This window comes from Agelaius tricolor, unplaced genomic scaffold (assembly GCF_023055355.1).
Source record: "Agelaius tricolor isolate 1412-34295 unplaced genomic scaffold, bAgeTri1.0.p SCAF_100, whole genome shotgun sequence".
Classification (NCBI taxonomy): Eukaryota; Metazoa; Chordata; class Aves; order Passeriformes; family Icteridae; genus Agelaius; species Agelaius tricolor.
In genome coordinates this window covers 98,428-113,931 of record NW_027269360.1, presented here as the reverse complement: position 1 = coordinate 113,931, position 15,504 = coordinate 98,428, and the positions used below count along the sequence as shown (strand labels likewise).

The following is a 15,504-nucleotide window of genomic DNA, read 5'->3' as shown; positions in this document are numbered from 1 at the left end:
TGAGGGGACTTTGGTGGCCCAGGAGGGGACAGGGACACCCTGGGAAGGGTTTGGTGGCCCCTGGGACACTTTGGGGGCCCTGGGACACTTTGGTGACCCCTGGGGAGGTTTGGTGGCCCCTGAGGGGACAGGGACACCCTGGGGAGGTTTGGTGGCCCAGGAGAGGACATTGGTGGCCCTAAGGGGACTTTGGTGGCCCCTGAGGAAGTTTGGTGGCCCCTGGCGGGGTTTTGGTGGCCCATGAGGGGACAGGGCCACCCTGAGGGGACTCTGGTGGCCCTGAAGGGACAGGGGGTGACAAAAACCCTGGAGGTGACACCGGCTGTCCCCAAGGGGGGGTGACAGGGCCACCGAGGGGGGTGACAATGCCACAAGGGGGGTGACAGTGCCACCATGGAGGGTGGCAGTGCCACAAGGGGGGGGGTGACGATGCCACAAGAGGGGGTGACAGGGCCACCATGGGGTGACAGGGCCACCATGGAGGGTGACAGGGCCACCATGGGGTGACAGGGCCACCAGGGGGTTGAGACAGGGCCACCATGGAGGGTGACAGGGCCACCAGGGCTTGTCCCCATGTCCCCAAGGGGGTGTCCCTGTGTCCCCTGGGGGTGTCCCTGTCCCCTGAGAGTGTCCCCAAAGGGTGTCCCTGTGTCCCCAAGAGGGTGTCACTGTCCCTGAGAGTGTCCCCCAAGGGGTGTCCCTGTCCCCAAGGGGTGTCCCTGTCCCCAAGGGGGTGTCCCTGTGTCCCCAAGGGGGTGTCCCTGTCCCCTGAGGGTGTCCCTGTGTCCCCTGAGGGTGTCCCCAAGGGGGTGTCCCTGTGTCCCCAAGGGGGTGTCCCTGTCCCTGAGAGTGTCCCCAAGGGGTTCCCTGTCCCCAAGGGGGTGTCCCTGTCCCCTGAGGGTGTCCCTGTGTCCCCTGAAGGTGTCCCCAAGGGGGTGTCCCTGTGTCCCCAAGGGGGTGGCCCTGTCACCTGGGGGTGTCCCCAAGGGGGTGTCCATATCCCCAAGAGGGTGTCCCTGTGTCCCCAAGGGGTGTCCCCAAGGGGGTGTCCCCGTGTCCCTAAGGGGGTGTCCCTGTCCCTGAGAGTGTCCCCAAGGGGGTGGCGCTCTCCCCAAACCCCTCAGGACCGTCCCCAATCCCCTCACGACCCCTCCCGCTGCCCCCTCAGCCTGGTCCCGGTGCCACCACCGCCTGTCCCCATGTCCCCAAGGGGGTGTCCCAGTGTCCCCAAGGGGGTGTCCCTGTCCCTGAGAGTGTCCCCAAGGGGGTGTCCCCAAGGGGTGTCCCTGTCCCCAATCCCCTCACGACCCCTCCCGGTGCCCCCTCAGCCTCATCCCGGTGCCACCGGGGAATGTCCCACCGCTGTCCCCATGTCCCCAAAGTGTCGCCTGACCTGGTAGACGGAAGCCTTGGGCAGGTCGAGGCACACGGTGCAGCAGAGCACGGAGTAGAGGCGCTCCTCCAGCTTCACGCTGCCCGCCGCCCCCTCCGCGCCGCCGCCGCCGCTCCCGGCCGCCCTCAGCCGCTTCTTGGGCGGCGCGTCGGGATCGGCGCCCGCCTCCAACAGCAGCGCCGCCGCCGCCGCCGCTTCTTCCGCGCCGCCGCTTTCGCCTCCTCCCAAAGCGGCCGCGGCTGCGGCACCGGGAGCGGCCGCGGAAGGAGCGGAGGGAGCGGCGGGGCCGCCGCCGGCATCGCGCTCCTCCGGCCCGGACATCGCCGCCATCGCCGCCGCCTCACCCCGCCGCCATCTTGGCCGCCCTCACGGCTTCCCCTCAGGGGTGGAGCCAATGGGAGGGAGGGAGAGGCGGGGCGGGAAGTGAGGGAGCCAATGGGAGGGCGAGGAGGGAGGAGCGAAGGGTGAGGCGGCCAATGGGAGGGCGAGGTTTGGGGTCGGGGGCGGGGATTTCAACGGTAGGGTCGGCGGCTGCCGGTAGAGGGGCGGGGTTTGGTGACGTCATTAGGATTGGGCCAATGGGAGAGGGGAGTCGGGAGAAGGCGGGGTTTGGGGGCGGGGCTTGTGGCGGGAGCGCGCGGGGGGGGGGGCGCGCTGGGGGCCACCAGTATGGACCAGTATAAACCAGTATGGATCAGTGTGGATCATTATAAACCAGTGTTAACCAGTATAATCCAGTATAAACCAGTCTGGACCAGTATAATTCAGTAAGGACCAGTACGGACCAGTATAAACCAGTATAAACCAGCCTGGACCAGTGTGGATCATTATAAACCAGTATGGACCAGTATGGACCAGCATGGACCAGTATAAACCAGTATGGACCAGTATGGATCAGTGTGGATGAGTGTGGATCATTAAAAACCAGTATGGACCAGTATGGACCAGTGTAAACCAGTATGGACCAGTGTAAACCAGTATGGACCAGTATGGATCAGTGTGGATGAGTGTGGATCATCATAAACCAGTATGGACCAGTATGGACCAGTATAAACCAGTCTGGATCAGTGTGGATCGTTATAAACCAGTAAGGACCAGTATGGGACCAGTATAAACCTGTAAGGACCAGTTTAAACCACTATGGGACCAGTATGGACCAGTATGGACCAGTATGAACCAGTATAAACCAGTCTGGACCAGTGTGGATCATTATAAACCAGTACAGACCAGTATAAACCAGTATGGACCAGTATGGGCTGCTATGGACCAGTATGGATCAGTTTGAAGCAGTATAAACCAGTATGGACCAGTAAGGACCAGTCTGGACCAGTATGGACCACTATGGACCAGTATGGGATGAGTATGGGACCAGTTTGAAGCAGTATACACCAATATGGACCAGTATAATCCAGTATGGACCAGTATAAACCAGTATAACCCAGTAAAAACCAGTACGGGACCAGTCTGGACCAGTATAAACCAGTACAGACCAGTATGAACCAGTAAGGACCAGTATGGATCAGTTTGAAGCAGTATAAACCAGTATGGACCAGTATGGGACCAGTCTGGATGAGTCTGGACCAGTATGGACCAGTATAAACCAGTATGGACCAGTATAAACCAGTATGGACCAGTATGGGATGAGTATGGGACCAGTTTGAACCAGTATAAACCAGTATGGACCAGTATGGGATGAGTATGGGACCAGTTTGAACCAGTATACACCAGTATAATCCAGTATAGACCAGTATGGGACCAGTAAGGATCAGTATGGACCAGTATAAACCAGTATGGATGAGGATGGACCAGTATAAACCAGTAAGGACCAGTTTGAACCAGTATAAACCAGTATGGGCCAGTTTGGGACCAGTATAAACCAGTATAAACCAGTATGGACCAGTATGGATCAGTGTGGATGAGTGTGGATCATCATAAACCAGTTTGGACCAGTATGTACCAGTATAAACCAGTATGGGCCAGTTTGAAGAAGTACGGACCAGTACAGACCAGTATGGACCAGTACGGACCAGTATAAACCAGCTTGGACCATTATGAACCAGTATGGACCAGTATAAACCAGTATAGGCCAGTGTAGGCTAGTGTGGACAGTATGGGACCAGTATAAACCAGTATGGACTGGTATGGACCAGTATAAACCAGTATGGACCAGTTTGAACCACTACAGACCAGTATGGACCAGTAAGGGCCAGTGTAAACCAGTCTGGACCAGTGTAAACTAGTATGGGACCAGTTTGGGACCAGTATAAACCAGTGTAATCCAGTATAGACCAGTATAAACCAGTAAGGACCAGTTTGGAGCAGCATAGACGAGTATGGACCAGTAAGGACCAGTATGGATGGGCATGGACCAGTATAAACCAGTTTAGCCCAGTAAGGCCAGTATAAACCAGTACAAACCAGTCTGGGCCAATATAAACCAGTCTGGACCAGTCTGGGCCAGTATAAACCAGTATGGGCCAGTAAGGACAGTATAGACCAGTATGGACCAGTATAAACCAGTATGGGACCAGTCTGGACCAGTATAAACCAGTACAAACCAGTCTGGATGGGCATGGACCAGTATAAACCAGTCTGGACCAGTACAAACCAGTTTAGCCCAGTCTGGGCCAGTTTAGCCCAGTCTGGGCCAGTATAAACCAGTATAAACCAGTCTGGGCCAGTCTGGGTGGTCATGGACCAGTACAAACCAGTCTGGGCCAGTACAAACCAGTATAAACCAGTCTGGACCAGTCGGGGCCAGTACAAACCAGTCTGGGCCAGTACAAACCAGTACAAACCAGTCAGGGCCTGTCTGGGGCCTGCCCCAGCCCCAGTTGTCCCCGCAGGGACCCCAAAGTGTCACCTCAGGGTGCCCTGCCCAGAGCCACCGATGGTGCCACCGGTGCCACCACCCCAGGGACACCACCCCAGTGTCACCACCCCAGTGTCACCACCCCAGTGTCACCCAAAGCCACCCCAGTGCCACCAGGGCCACCAATGGTGCCACTCGTGTGCCACCACCCCAGTGCCACCACCCCAGTGCCATTCCACTGTCACCAGTGCCACCAGGGCCATCCCAGTGCCACCACCCCAGTGCCACCACCAATGTCCCACCGGTGCCACCATTACTGTCACCCCTGTGCCACCAGTGTCACCCCAGTGCCACCAGCCCCGGTGCCACACAAAGCCACCCCAGTGCCACCAGCTGGGTGCCATCCTGCCTGTAATGGTGTCCCCCCAGTGCCACCCCTGTGCCACCCTGATGTCCTTCATGGGTGTCCCCAGTGTCACCACCCCAGTGTCACCCAAAGCCACCCCAGTGCCACCAGCTGGGTGCCATCCTGCCTGTAATGGTGTCCCTGCAGTGCCACCCCTGTGCCACCACCCCAGTGCCACCCAATGCCACCCCAGTGTCACCGCCACAGTGCCGCCACCCCAGTGTCACCCGAGTGTCACCCAAAGCCACCACAGTGCCACCAGCTGGGTGCCACCCTGCCTTTAATGGTGTCCCCACAGCGCCACCACCCCGGTGCCCCCCTGGTGTCCCCTCAGTGCTGTCCCCAGTGTCCCCTGCCCCGTTCCCGCAGTGTCCCTCTGGTGTCCCCTCAGTGCTGTCCCCAGTGTCCCCTGCCCCGCTCCCGCAGTGTCCCCACGCTGGGGCCACCCTGACCCAGGGCACGGCCCCCGGTGCCACCAGCGCCGCTGCCACCGCCCCGGGGACACTGACGGTGCCACCAGCAGCAGAGTGACAGCAGCAGTGCCACCAGCAGCAGTGCCACCAGCAGCAAGGTGACACCAGCAGTGCCACCAGCAGGATGACAGCAGTGCCACCAGCAGCAGGGTGACAGCAGCAGTGACACCAGCAGTGCCACCAGCAGGATGACAGCAGTGCCACCAGCAGTGCCACCAGCAGCAGCAGTGCCACCTGCAGCAGTGTCACTGTCAGTGTCACACCAGTGCCACCACCGCCATCAGCCCAGTGCCACCACCAATGCCACCCCAGTGCCAGCATCCCAGTGCCACCACAGTGCCACCACCCCAGTGCCACCCAAAGCCAGCACAGTGTCTGTCACCAACTCACTGTCACCACAGTGCCACCACCCTAGTGCCACCCCGGTGCCACCCAAAGCCACCCCAGTGCCACCAGCAGTGCCACCCTGCCTTTAATGGTGTCCCCGCAGTGCCACCACCCCGGTGCCACCCTGATGTCCTTCACGGGTGTCCCCAGAGTGCCGGCACCCCAGTGCCACCAGCCCAGTGCCACCCAAAGCCACCCCAGTGCCACCACCCCGGTGCCCCCCTGGTGTCCCTCACTGGTGTCCCTGAAGTGCCACCACTCCAGTGTGACCCCAGTGCCACCACGTCCACTGCCACTGCCACCCCAGGGCCACCCCAGTGCCACCATCACTGTCACGCCTGTGCCACCACCCCAGTGCCACCCTGCTGTCACCCAAAGCCACCCCAGTGCCATCACCTGGGTGCCACCCGAGTGCCACCACACCAGTGCCACCCAAAGCCACCACAGTGTCTGTCACCACCTCACTGTCACCACAGTGCCACCACCCAGTGTCACCACCAGCAGTGCCATCCCAGTGTGACCCCAGTGCCACCACCTCCACCACCACTGCCACCCCAGGGCCACCAGCAATGTCCCACCAGTGCCACCACCACTGCCACCCATGTGCCACCACTGTCATCTCAGTGCCACCCTGATGTCCTTCACGGGTGTCCCCCACAGTGCCATCACCTGGGTGCCACCCCAGTGCCACCACCCCAGTGCCCCCCAAAGCCACCCCAATGCCACCAGCTGGGTGCCACCCTGCCTTTAATCGTGTCCCCACAGTGTCACCACCCTGGTGCCACCCTGATGTCCTTCACAGGTGTCCCCAGAGTGCCACCAGCCCAGTGCCACCAGCCCAGTGCCACCCAAAGCCACCCCACTGCCACCACCCCGGTGCCTCCCTGGTGTCCCTCATAGGTGTCCCCACAGTGTCCCCACCCAGGGTCACCCCAGGGCCACCACCAATGTCCCACCAGTGCCACCATCACTGTCACCCCTGTGCCACCACGGTCATCTCAGTGCCACCACCCCAGTGTCACCACCCCAGTGCCACCCAAAGCCACCCCAGTGTGACCCCAGTGCCACCCGGCCTTTAACGGTGTCCCCACAGTGTCACCACCAGCAGTGCCATCCCAGTGTCACCCCAGTGCCACCACCTCCACCACCAGCAGTGCCACCCCCAGTGCTACCCCAGGGCCACCACCAATGTCCCACCAGTGCCACCATCACTGTCACCCCTGTGCCACCATCACTGTCACCCCAGTGCCACCACGGTCATCTCAGTGCCACCATCCCAGTGCCACCCTGATGTCCTTCATGGGTGTCCCCACAGTGCCACCAGCTGGGTGCCACCCTGCCTTTAATGGTGTCCCCCCAGTGGCACCAACTCAGTGTCACTCCAGTGCCACCCCAGTGTCACCCAAAGCCACCCCGGTGCCCCCCTGGTGTCCCTCACTGGTGTCCCCACAGTGTCACCACCCAGTGTCACCCCAGTGCCATCCCAGTGTCACCCCAGTGCCACCACCAATGTCCCACCAGTGCCACCATCACTGTCACCCCAGTGCCACCACGGTCATCTCAGTGCCACCACCCCAGTGTCACCCAAAGCCACCCCAGTGCCACCACCTGGGTGCCACCCCAATGCTACCACCAATGTCCCACCAGTGCCACCACCACTGTCATAGCAGTGCCACCAGCTGGGTGCCACCCTGCCTTTAACGGTGTCCCCGCAGTGTCACCACCCCAGTGCCACCCTGATGTCCTTCATGGGTGTCCCCAGAGTGCGACCACCACAGTGTCACCACCCCAGTGTCACCACCTCCAACACCATTGTGACCCCAGTGCCACCACCCCAGTGCCACCCAAAGCCACCACAGTGCCACCAGCTGGGTGCCCCCCAGCCTTTAATGGTGTCCCCACCGCGGTGCCCCCGCCCCGGTGCCCCCAGTGTCCCCTCAGTGCTGTCCCCAGCAGTGTCCCCTGCCCCGCTCCCGCAGTGTCCCCAGAAGTGTCCCCAGTGTCCCCTCAGTGGTGTCCCCAGTGTCCCCTGCCCTGCTCCCGCAGTGTCCCTGCAGTGTCCCCTCAGTGCTGTCCCCAGTGTCCCCTCAGTGGTGTCCCCAGTGTCCCCTGCCCTGCTCCCCCAGTGTCCCCAGCAGTGCCACCACCCCGGTGTCCCCAGTGTCCCCTCAGTGCTGTCCCCAGTGTCCCCTGCCCCGGTGTCCCCTCTGTTGTCCCCTCAGTGCTGTCCCCAGTGTCCCCTGCCCCGCTCCCGCAGTGTCCCCAGCAGTGCCACCACCCCGGTGTCCCCAGTGTCCCCTCAGTGGTGTCCCCAGCAGTGTCCCCTGCCCCGCTCCCACAGTGTCCCCAGCAGTGTCCCCAGTGTCCCCTCAGTGCTGTCCCCAGCAGTGTCCCCTGCCCCGCTCCCGCAGTGTCCCCAGCAGTGCCACCACCCCGGTGTCCCTGCAGTGTCCCCAGCAGTGTCCCCAGTGTCCCCTGCCCCGCTCCCGCAGTGTCCCCAGCAGTGTCCCCAGTGTCCCCTCAGTGCTGTCCCCAGTGTCCCCTGCCCCGCTCCCGCAGTGTCCCCAGCAGTGCCACCACCCCGGTGTCCCTGCAGTGTCCCCAGCAGTGTCCCCTCTGTTGTCCCCTCAGTGGTGTCCCCAGCAGTGTCCCCTGCCCCGCTCCCGCAGTGTCCCCAGCAGTGCCACGCTGGCGGCCGCCCTGACCCAGGGCACGGCCCCCGGTGCCACCGCGTCCCCGAGCGCCACCAGCGCCGCCGCCACCGCCCCGGGGACGCTCCCGGTGAGCAGCGCCAGCGCCAGCAGCGAGGCCGCCGTCAGCGCGGTGACAAAGTGACCCGCGGGGACAAAGTGGCCCTGGGTGACGAAGCGCGGCCACCCCGCGGCCAGCGCGGCCACCGCGGTGCCCGAGGCCAGCAGGAGCCCGGCGGTGGCGCCGTCGCCGCTCAGGCGGTGGCACCCGAAGGCCACCAAGGGCTGGGACAGCACCGAGCAGATCCAGGAGCCCGGCGGGGACAATGGCGGCGGTGGCACCTCGGGGACAGCGCGGAGGGGACACGGAGGGGACAGCGCGGAGCTGGCGGCCACCAGGGCCTGCAGCAGGAAACCGGCGGCCGGGCCAGGGGTCACCTGCGGGGACACAGGGACAGAGGGGACATCAGGGGACAGCGGGGGACAGCATGGGGGACAGCATGGGGACAGCATGGGGGACAGCAGGGACATCAGCAGGGACAGTATGGGGACAGCAGGGGACAGCAGGGGACATCAGGGGACAGCATGGGACAGCATGGGGGACAGCAGGGACATCAGGGGACAGCATGGGGGACAGCATGGGGGACAGCATGGGACAGCATGGGGACAGCATGGGACAGAAGGGACATCAGGGGACAGCATGGGGACAGAGGGGACATGAGCGGGGACAGCAGGGGACAGCATGGGGACAGCAGGGGACAGCATGGGGGACAGCAGGGACATCAGCGGGGACATCAGCGGGGACAGCATGGGGACATCACAGGGGGGACAGCGGGGACAGAGGGGACATCAGGGGACAGCATGGGGGACAGCAGGGACATCAGCGGGGACAGCATGGGGACAGCATGGGGGACAGCATGGGGGACAGCAGGGGACAGAGGGGACATCAGCGGGGACAGCAGGGGACAGCAGGGGACATCACAGGGGGGACATGGGGGTGCCATGGGGACATCACAGGGGGGACATGGGGACAGCAGGGACATGGGGACAGCAGGGGGACAGTGGGGACATCAGGGGACAGCATGGGGACATCACAGGGGGGACAGGGGGGACATCAGGGGGACAGAGGGGATATCAGGGGACAGCAGGGGACAGCATGGGGGTATCATGGGGACAGCAGGGGACATCACAGGGACATGGGGACAGCAGGGGACATCAGGGGGACATCAGGGGGACAGAGGGGGACATGGGGACAGCAGGGGACATCACAGGGACATGGGGGTGCCATGGGGACAGAGGGGACAGCATGGGGACAGCATGGGGACATCACAGGGGGGACATGGTGGGGATGTCATGGGCACACATTGTGGGGACATGGTGGGGACATTGTAGGGACATTATGGGGATGTCATGGGGACATCAGGGGACATCATGGGGACATCCCAGGGGGGACAGGGGGGACATCAGGGGGACATCATGGGGACAGCAGGGGACAGAGGGGACATCAGGGGACAGCATGGGGGTATCATGGGGACAGCAGGGGACAGCAGGGGACATCACAGGGACATGGGGACAGCAGGGGGACATCATGGGACATCAGGGGGACATCATGGGGACATCAGGGGGACAGCAGGGGACATCATGGGGACATCACAGAGACATGGTGGGGACATCACGGGGACATCAGGAGGACATGGTGGGGACATCACGGGGGGACATGGGGACGTCATGGGGACAGAGGGGACAGCACAGGGGGGACACGGTGGGGACGTCACAGGGACATCCCAGGGTGCCACCCCAATGCTACCACCAATGTCCCACCAGTGCCACCACCACTGTCACCCCAGTGTCACCCCAGTGTCACCATCAGCACCAGCAGCAGTGCCACCGCCACCACTGTCATCGCAGGGCATGGGGGGGACATGGGGACAGCAGGGGACAGCACAGGGGGGACATGGTGGGGACATCATGGGGACATTGCGGGGACATCGGGGGGACATTACATGGGGGACATGGTGGGGACATCAGGGGGACATCACACGGGGGACATGGTGGGGACATTGTGGGGATGTCATGGGGACATAGAGGGGACATCGTTGGGACATGGTGGGGACGTCATGGGGACATCAGGGGACATGGAAGGGACATTGTGGGGACATCAAAGGGACATTATGGGGACAGGGGTGGTGGCCAGGGCGCCTGTCACCTGTAGGGACATCAGGGGGACAGCGAGGGGACATTGAGGGGACATTGTGGGGATGTCATGGGGACATTGAGGGGACATTGAGGGGAACATCGGGGGGACATTGTGGGCACAGGGGTGGGGACATGGTGAGGGCATTATGGGGACATTGAGGGGACAGGGATGGGGACATTGTGGGGACATCATGGAGATGTCATGGGGACATTGTGGGGACATGGCAGGGACATCAGGGGGACATTGTGGGGACATTGTGGGACATGGCGGGGACAGGGGTGGTGGCCAGGACAGCTGTCACCTCTGGGGACATCAATGGGACATTGTGGGGACATGGTGGGGACATTGTGGGGACACGGTGGGGACATTGAGGGGACATGGCGGGGACATTGTGGGGACATCATGGGGATGGGGTGGTGGCCGGGCCTGTCACCTCTGGGGACATCATGGGGACATTGAGGGGACATCGTGGGGACATCATGAGGACATTATGGGGATGTCATGGGGACATTGTGGGGACATTGTGGGGTCAGGGGTCAGGGCATGGCACAGGTGACACAGGTGACACAGGTGGCATAGGTGACACTGTCCCCCCTGCCCCTGCTGTCCCCACTCCCCGGTGTCCCCAAGGTGTCCCCAGTGTCCCCAGGGTGTCCCCAGGGTGTCCCCAGGGTGTCCCCGGTGTCCCTTGGGTGCCCCCGGTGTCCCCAAGGTGTCCCCAGGGTGTCCCCGAGGTGTCCCCAGGGTGTCCCCAAGGTGTCCCCAGGGTGTCCCCAGGGTGTCCCCAGTGTCCCCAAGGTGTCCCCAAGCTGTCCCCAGGGTGTCCCCAGGGTGTCCCCAGGGTGTCCCCAAGGTGTCCCCGGGGTGTCCCCGGGGTGTCCCCGGGGTGTCCCTGGGGTGTCCCCGGGATATCCCCAATGTCCCCAAGGTGTCCCCAAGGTGTCCCCACTGTCCCCAGGGTGTCCCCAAGGTGTCCCCAAGGTGTCCCCGGTGTCCCCAGGGTGTCCCCAATGTCCCCAGGGTGTCCCCAAGGTGTCCCTGGGATATCCCCAATGTCCCCAGTGTCCCCAGGGTGTCCCCAGGGTGTCCCCAAGGTGTTCCCAGGGTGTCCCCAAGGTGTCCCCAATGTGTCCCCAAGGTGTCCCTAATGTGTCCCCAGGGTGTCCCCAGGGTGTCCCCAGGGTGTCCCCAAGCTGTCCCCAGGGTGTCCCCAGGGTGTCCCCAAGGTGTCCTCAAGGTGTCCCCAAGGTGTCCCCAGGGTGTCCCCAGGGTGTCCCCAAGGTGTCCCCAGGGTGTCCCCAGTGTCCCCAAGGTGTCCCCAGGGTGTCCCCAGGGTGTTCCCAAGGTGTCCCCAAGGTGTCCCCAGGGTGTCCCCGCTGTCCCTAATGTGTCCCCAGGGTGTCCCCAGGGTGTCCCCAAGGTGTCCCCAGTGTCCTCAAGGTGTCCTCAGGGTGTCCCTGGTATCCCCAGGGTGTTCCCAAGGTGTCCCCAAGGTGTCCCCAGGGTGTCCCCACCTGTCTGGCGGCGAGGGCGCAGCCCAGGCTGGTGACACAGAGCAGGGCGTGTGCCAAGGCCACCCCGGTGTCCCCCATGGCTCCAGGGGGACCTGCGGGGACAGCGCGAGGTCACGGGGTCCCCTCCCCCACACTGCCACCACCCTCAGTGTCCCCAAGGTGTCCCCAAGGTGTCCCCAAGCCCCCTCAGTGTCCCCAAGCTGTCCCCAAGCCCTCCCTGGTGTCCCCTCCTGGTGTCCCCAAGCCCTCCCCAACCCCCCTCAGTGTCCCCTCCATGTCCCCAAGCCCCCCTGGTGTCCCCTCCTGGTGTCCCCAAGGTGTCCCCAAGCCCTCCCCGGTGTCCCACCCATGTCCCCAAGCCCCCTCAGTGTCCCCAAGGTGTCCCCAAGGTGTCCCCAAGCCCTCCCGGTGTCCCCTCCATGTCCCCAAGGTGTCCCCATGCCCTCCCCAGTGTCCCCAAGGTGTCCCCTCCATGTCCCCAAGGTGTCCCCAACCCCCTGGTGTCCCCCCCATGTCCCCAAGGTGTCCCCAAGCCCCCCCAGTGTCCCCTCCATGTCCCCAAGGTGTCCCCAAGGTGTCCCCAAGCCCTCCCCTGGCCCCAAGGTGTCCCCTCCATGTCCCCAAGGTGTCCCCAACCCCCTGGTGTCCCCCCCATGTCTCCAAGGTGTCCCCAAGCCCCCTCAGTGTCCCCAAGGTGTCCCCTCCATGTCCCCAAGGTGTCCCCAAGCCCTCCCCAGTGTCCCCTCCATGTCCCCAAGGTGTCCCCAAGCCCCTCTGGTGTCCCCTCCATGTCCCCTTCCCTGTCCCCAAGCCCCCCCAGTGTCCCCGTGTCCCTCCCCGGTGTCCCACCCCTGTCCCGGTGTCCCCAAATCCTGCAGATGTCCCCAAGCCCCCCCTGTGTCCCCTCCCGGTGTCCCCAATGTCCCCAAGCCTCCCCAGGTGTCCCCATGTCCCCCAGGTGTCCCTGTCCCCCCCCTGCGCTGTCCCCAAGCCCTCCCAGTGTCCCCTCCCCTGTCCCCTCCATGTCCCCCAGTGTCCCCTCCCCTGTCCCAGTGTCCCCCCCCGCTGTCCCCATGTCCCTCTGTCCCTGTGTCCTGCTCTTGTCCGGATGTCCCCAAGCCCCTCGCATGTCCCCTTGTCCCTGTGTCACCCCTGTCCCAGTGTCCCCAAGCCCCCCCAGTGTCCCCCTGTCCCTGTGCCCCCCCTGTCCCAGTGTCCCCAGTGTCCCCAGTGTCCCCAATGTCCCCAAGTGTCCCGAATCCCCCCACAAGATGTCCCCAAGCCCCCCCCAGTCCCCGTGTCCCTTCCCTTGTCCCGGTGTCCCCCTGTCCCGCCCCTGTCCCGCTGTCCCCCCGGTGTCCCCCAAGCACCCCCACAATGTCCCCTGTCCCCCCAGATGTCCCCAAGCCCCCCTGATGTCCCTCTGTCCCCTCCCCTGTCCCACTGTCCCCGGTGTCCCCAACCCCCCCGTGTCCCCCTTGTCCCCTCCCGTCCCCCCTGTCCCCGTGTCCCCCGGCCATTGTCCCCAATCCCACCTTGTCCCATCTGTCCCCCGGTCCCCTCCCCTATCCCGGTGTCCCCTCCTGTCCCCAGGTCCCCTCCCCTGTCCCCGTGTCCCTCTCGTGTCCCCTGTCCCCTCCCCTGTCCCCTCCCCTGTCCCCGTGTCCCCTCCTGTCCCCCTGTCCCCTCCCCTGTCCCCATGTCCCGCCCCCCTCCTGCTGTCCCCAACCCCCCCAGATGACCCCGTGTCCCCACCCCTGCCCCGGTGTCCCCCATGTCCCCCAAATGTCCCCAGTCCCCCCCGTCCCCCCTGTCCCGATGTCCCCGTGTCCCCCAAATGTCCCCAATCCCCCCCCTGTCCCCCCCTGTCCCCCCTGTCCCGGTGTCCCCCAGATGTCCCCAATCCCCCCCCCGTGTCCCCACCCCTGTCCCGGTGTCCCCCAGATGTCCCCAATCCCCCCAATCCCCTCCTGTCCCGGTGTCCCCATGTCTCCCAGATGTCCCCCAGATGTCCCCAACCCCCCCCCCCCGTGTCCCCACCCCTGTCCCGGTGTCCCCCAGATGTCCCCAATCCCCCCCTGGTCCCCCCCTGGTCCCCCCTGTCCCCCAGATGTCCCCAATCCCCCCCTGTCCCCCCTGTCCCGGTGTCCCCCAGATGTCCCCAATCCCCCCCTGTCCCCCCTGTCCCGCTGTCCCCGTGTCCCCACCCCTGTCCCGGTGTCCCCCAGATGTCCCCAGTCCCCCCCTGTCCCCCCTGTCCCCCCTGTCCCCCCCTCTGTCCCCGTGTCCCCCCCCGGTACCGCCACTTCCGGCAGCGGCCGTGAGCCCGGAGCGCGCGCGGGGCCGGGGGCGTGGCCGAGCGCGCTGATTGGCTGAGAGCCCTACGGGGGCGCGACCGAGGGCGCTGATTGGATGAGAGCCCTACAGGGGCGCTACCGAGCGCGCTGATTGGCTGAAAGCCCTACAGGGGCGTAGCCAATTTCTGATTGGCTGAGAGATCTGCTGGGCGGGGCTGACGAGCCATATACGGGCATTGTGTGGGCGTGGCTTGGTGTGGGCGTGGCTAATTAGGTCAGAGAGGTCTGGGGATTGGCTGAGTTATGGTGGGCGGGGCTATTAGGGCAGAAAGGGCTGGGGATTGGCTGGGTTATGGGTGGGCGTGGCTAATTAGGGCAGAGAGGGCTGGGATTGGCTGGGTTATGGGTGGGCGTGGCTAATTAGGGCAGAGAGGGCTGGGGATTGGGTGAGTTATGGGTGGGCGTGGCTAATTACGGCATAGAGGGCTGGAATTGGCTGGGTTATGGGTGGGCGTGGCTAATTAGGGCAGAGAGGGCTGGGATTGGCTGGGTTATGGGTGGGCGCGGCTAATTAGGGCAGAGAGGGCTGGGATTGGCTGGGATATGGGTGGGTGGGGCTAATTAGGGCAGAGAAGGCTGGGATTGGCTGGGTTATGGGTGGGCGTGGCTAATTAGGGCAGAGAGGGCTGGGGATTGGGTTGGTTATGGTGGGCGTGGCTAATTAGGGCAGAGAGGGCTGGGATTGGCTGAGTTGCGAGTGGGCGTGGCTAATTAGGGCAGAGAGGGCTGGGGATGGGGTAGTGGGTGTGGCTTTGATGTGGGCGGGGCTAATTAGGGTAATTAGACCAGGGCGATGGGATTGTGGGCGTGGTTATGAGTGGGAGGGGCTAATTAGGGTAATTAGGGCTCAGGATGAGACACCGGGTGTAGATTGATGTGGGGTTTTGGGTGCTGAGAGCTGGAATTTGGGGATGTTGGATTTTGGGATTTTGGGATGTTTGAATTTTGGGGTTTGGGTGTTGAGTGCTGGAATTTGGGGATGTTGGATTTTGGGTTATGGGACATTTGAATTTTGGGGTTTGGGATGTTGGGATTTTGGGATTTGGGATGTTGAGTGCTGGAATTCTGGGATGTTGGAATTTTTGGGTGTTGGGGATGCTGGATTTGGAATGTTGGATTTTGGGATTTTGGGATTTTGGGATTTTGGGATTTTGGGATTTGGGATGTTGAGCGCTGGAATTTTGGGATGTTGGATTTTGGGATTTTGGGATCTTTGAATTTTGGGGTTTGGGTGTTGAGTGCTGGAATTTTGGGATGTTGGATTTTGGGATTTTG

At 63.4% G+C, this 15,504-nt stretch overlaps 2 protein-coding genes and 1 long non-coding RNA gene across 3 annotated transcripts in view; all 3 read right to left on the bottom strand.

Annotated features, from left to right (window-relative positions):
• Positions 1–1,795, bottom strand: part of ZFTRAF1 (zinc finger TRAF-type containing 1) — a 41,047-nt gene extending 39,252 nt beyond the window's left edge. The window contains 1 exon segment of the mRNA XM_071419114.1: positions 1,394–1,795. Within this exon segment, the coding sequence (XP_071275215.1) occupies positions 1,394–1,723 (330 nt within the window). The 5' untranslated portion in view covers positions 1,724–1,795.
• A 3,435-nt stretch (positions 1,796–5,230) lies between these two features.
• On the bottom strand, positions 5,231–7,511 carry LOC139586015 (uncharacterized). Its single transcript, XR_011677429.1, has 4 exons — positions 7,066–7,511; positions 6,658–6,795; positions 6,212–6,610; positions 5,231–6,090 (listed from the first exon to the last, which is right to left on the bottom strand). It is a non-coding gene; the product is annotated as an uncharacterized lncRNA (long non-coding RNA).
• A 550-nt stretch (positions 7,512–8,061) lies between these two features.
• On the bottom strand, positions 8,062–14,242 carry TMEM276 (transmembrane protein 276). Its single transcript, XM_071419138.1, has 3 exons — positions 14,173–14,242; positions 11,873–11,964; positions 8,062–8,599 (listed from the first exon to the last, which is right to left on the bottom strand). Exons 2-3 carry the CDS (start codon positions 11,948–11,950, stop codon positions 8,099–8,101), a joined length of 579 nt encoding a protein of 192 aa, XP_071275239.1. The 5' UTR covers positions 11,951–11,964; positions 14,173–14,242; the 3' UTR covers positions 8,062–8,098.
• Between the last annotated feature and the right edge of the window lie 1,262 nt (positions 14,243–15,504).

Excerpts from the sequence above, each read along its gene's own strand:
- TMEM276 (XM_071419138.1), bottom strand. The coding sequence starts at position 11,950 with ATGGGGGACACCGGGGTGGCCTTGGCACACGCCCTGCTCTGTGTCACC. Across the intron at positions 8,600-11,872 it reads GCGCCCTCGCCGCCAGACAG|GTGACCCCTGGCCCGGCCGC; the intron begins GTGGGGACACCC and ends GTGTCCCCGCAG.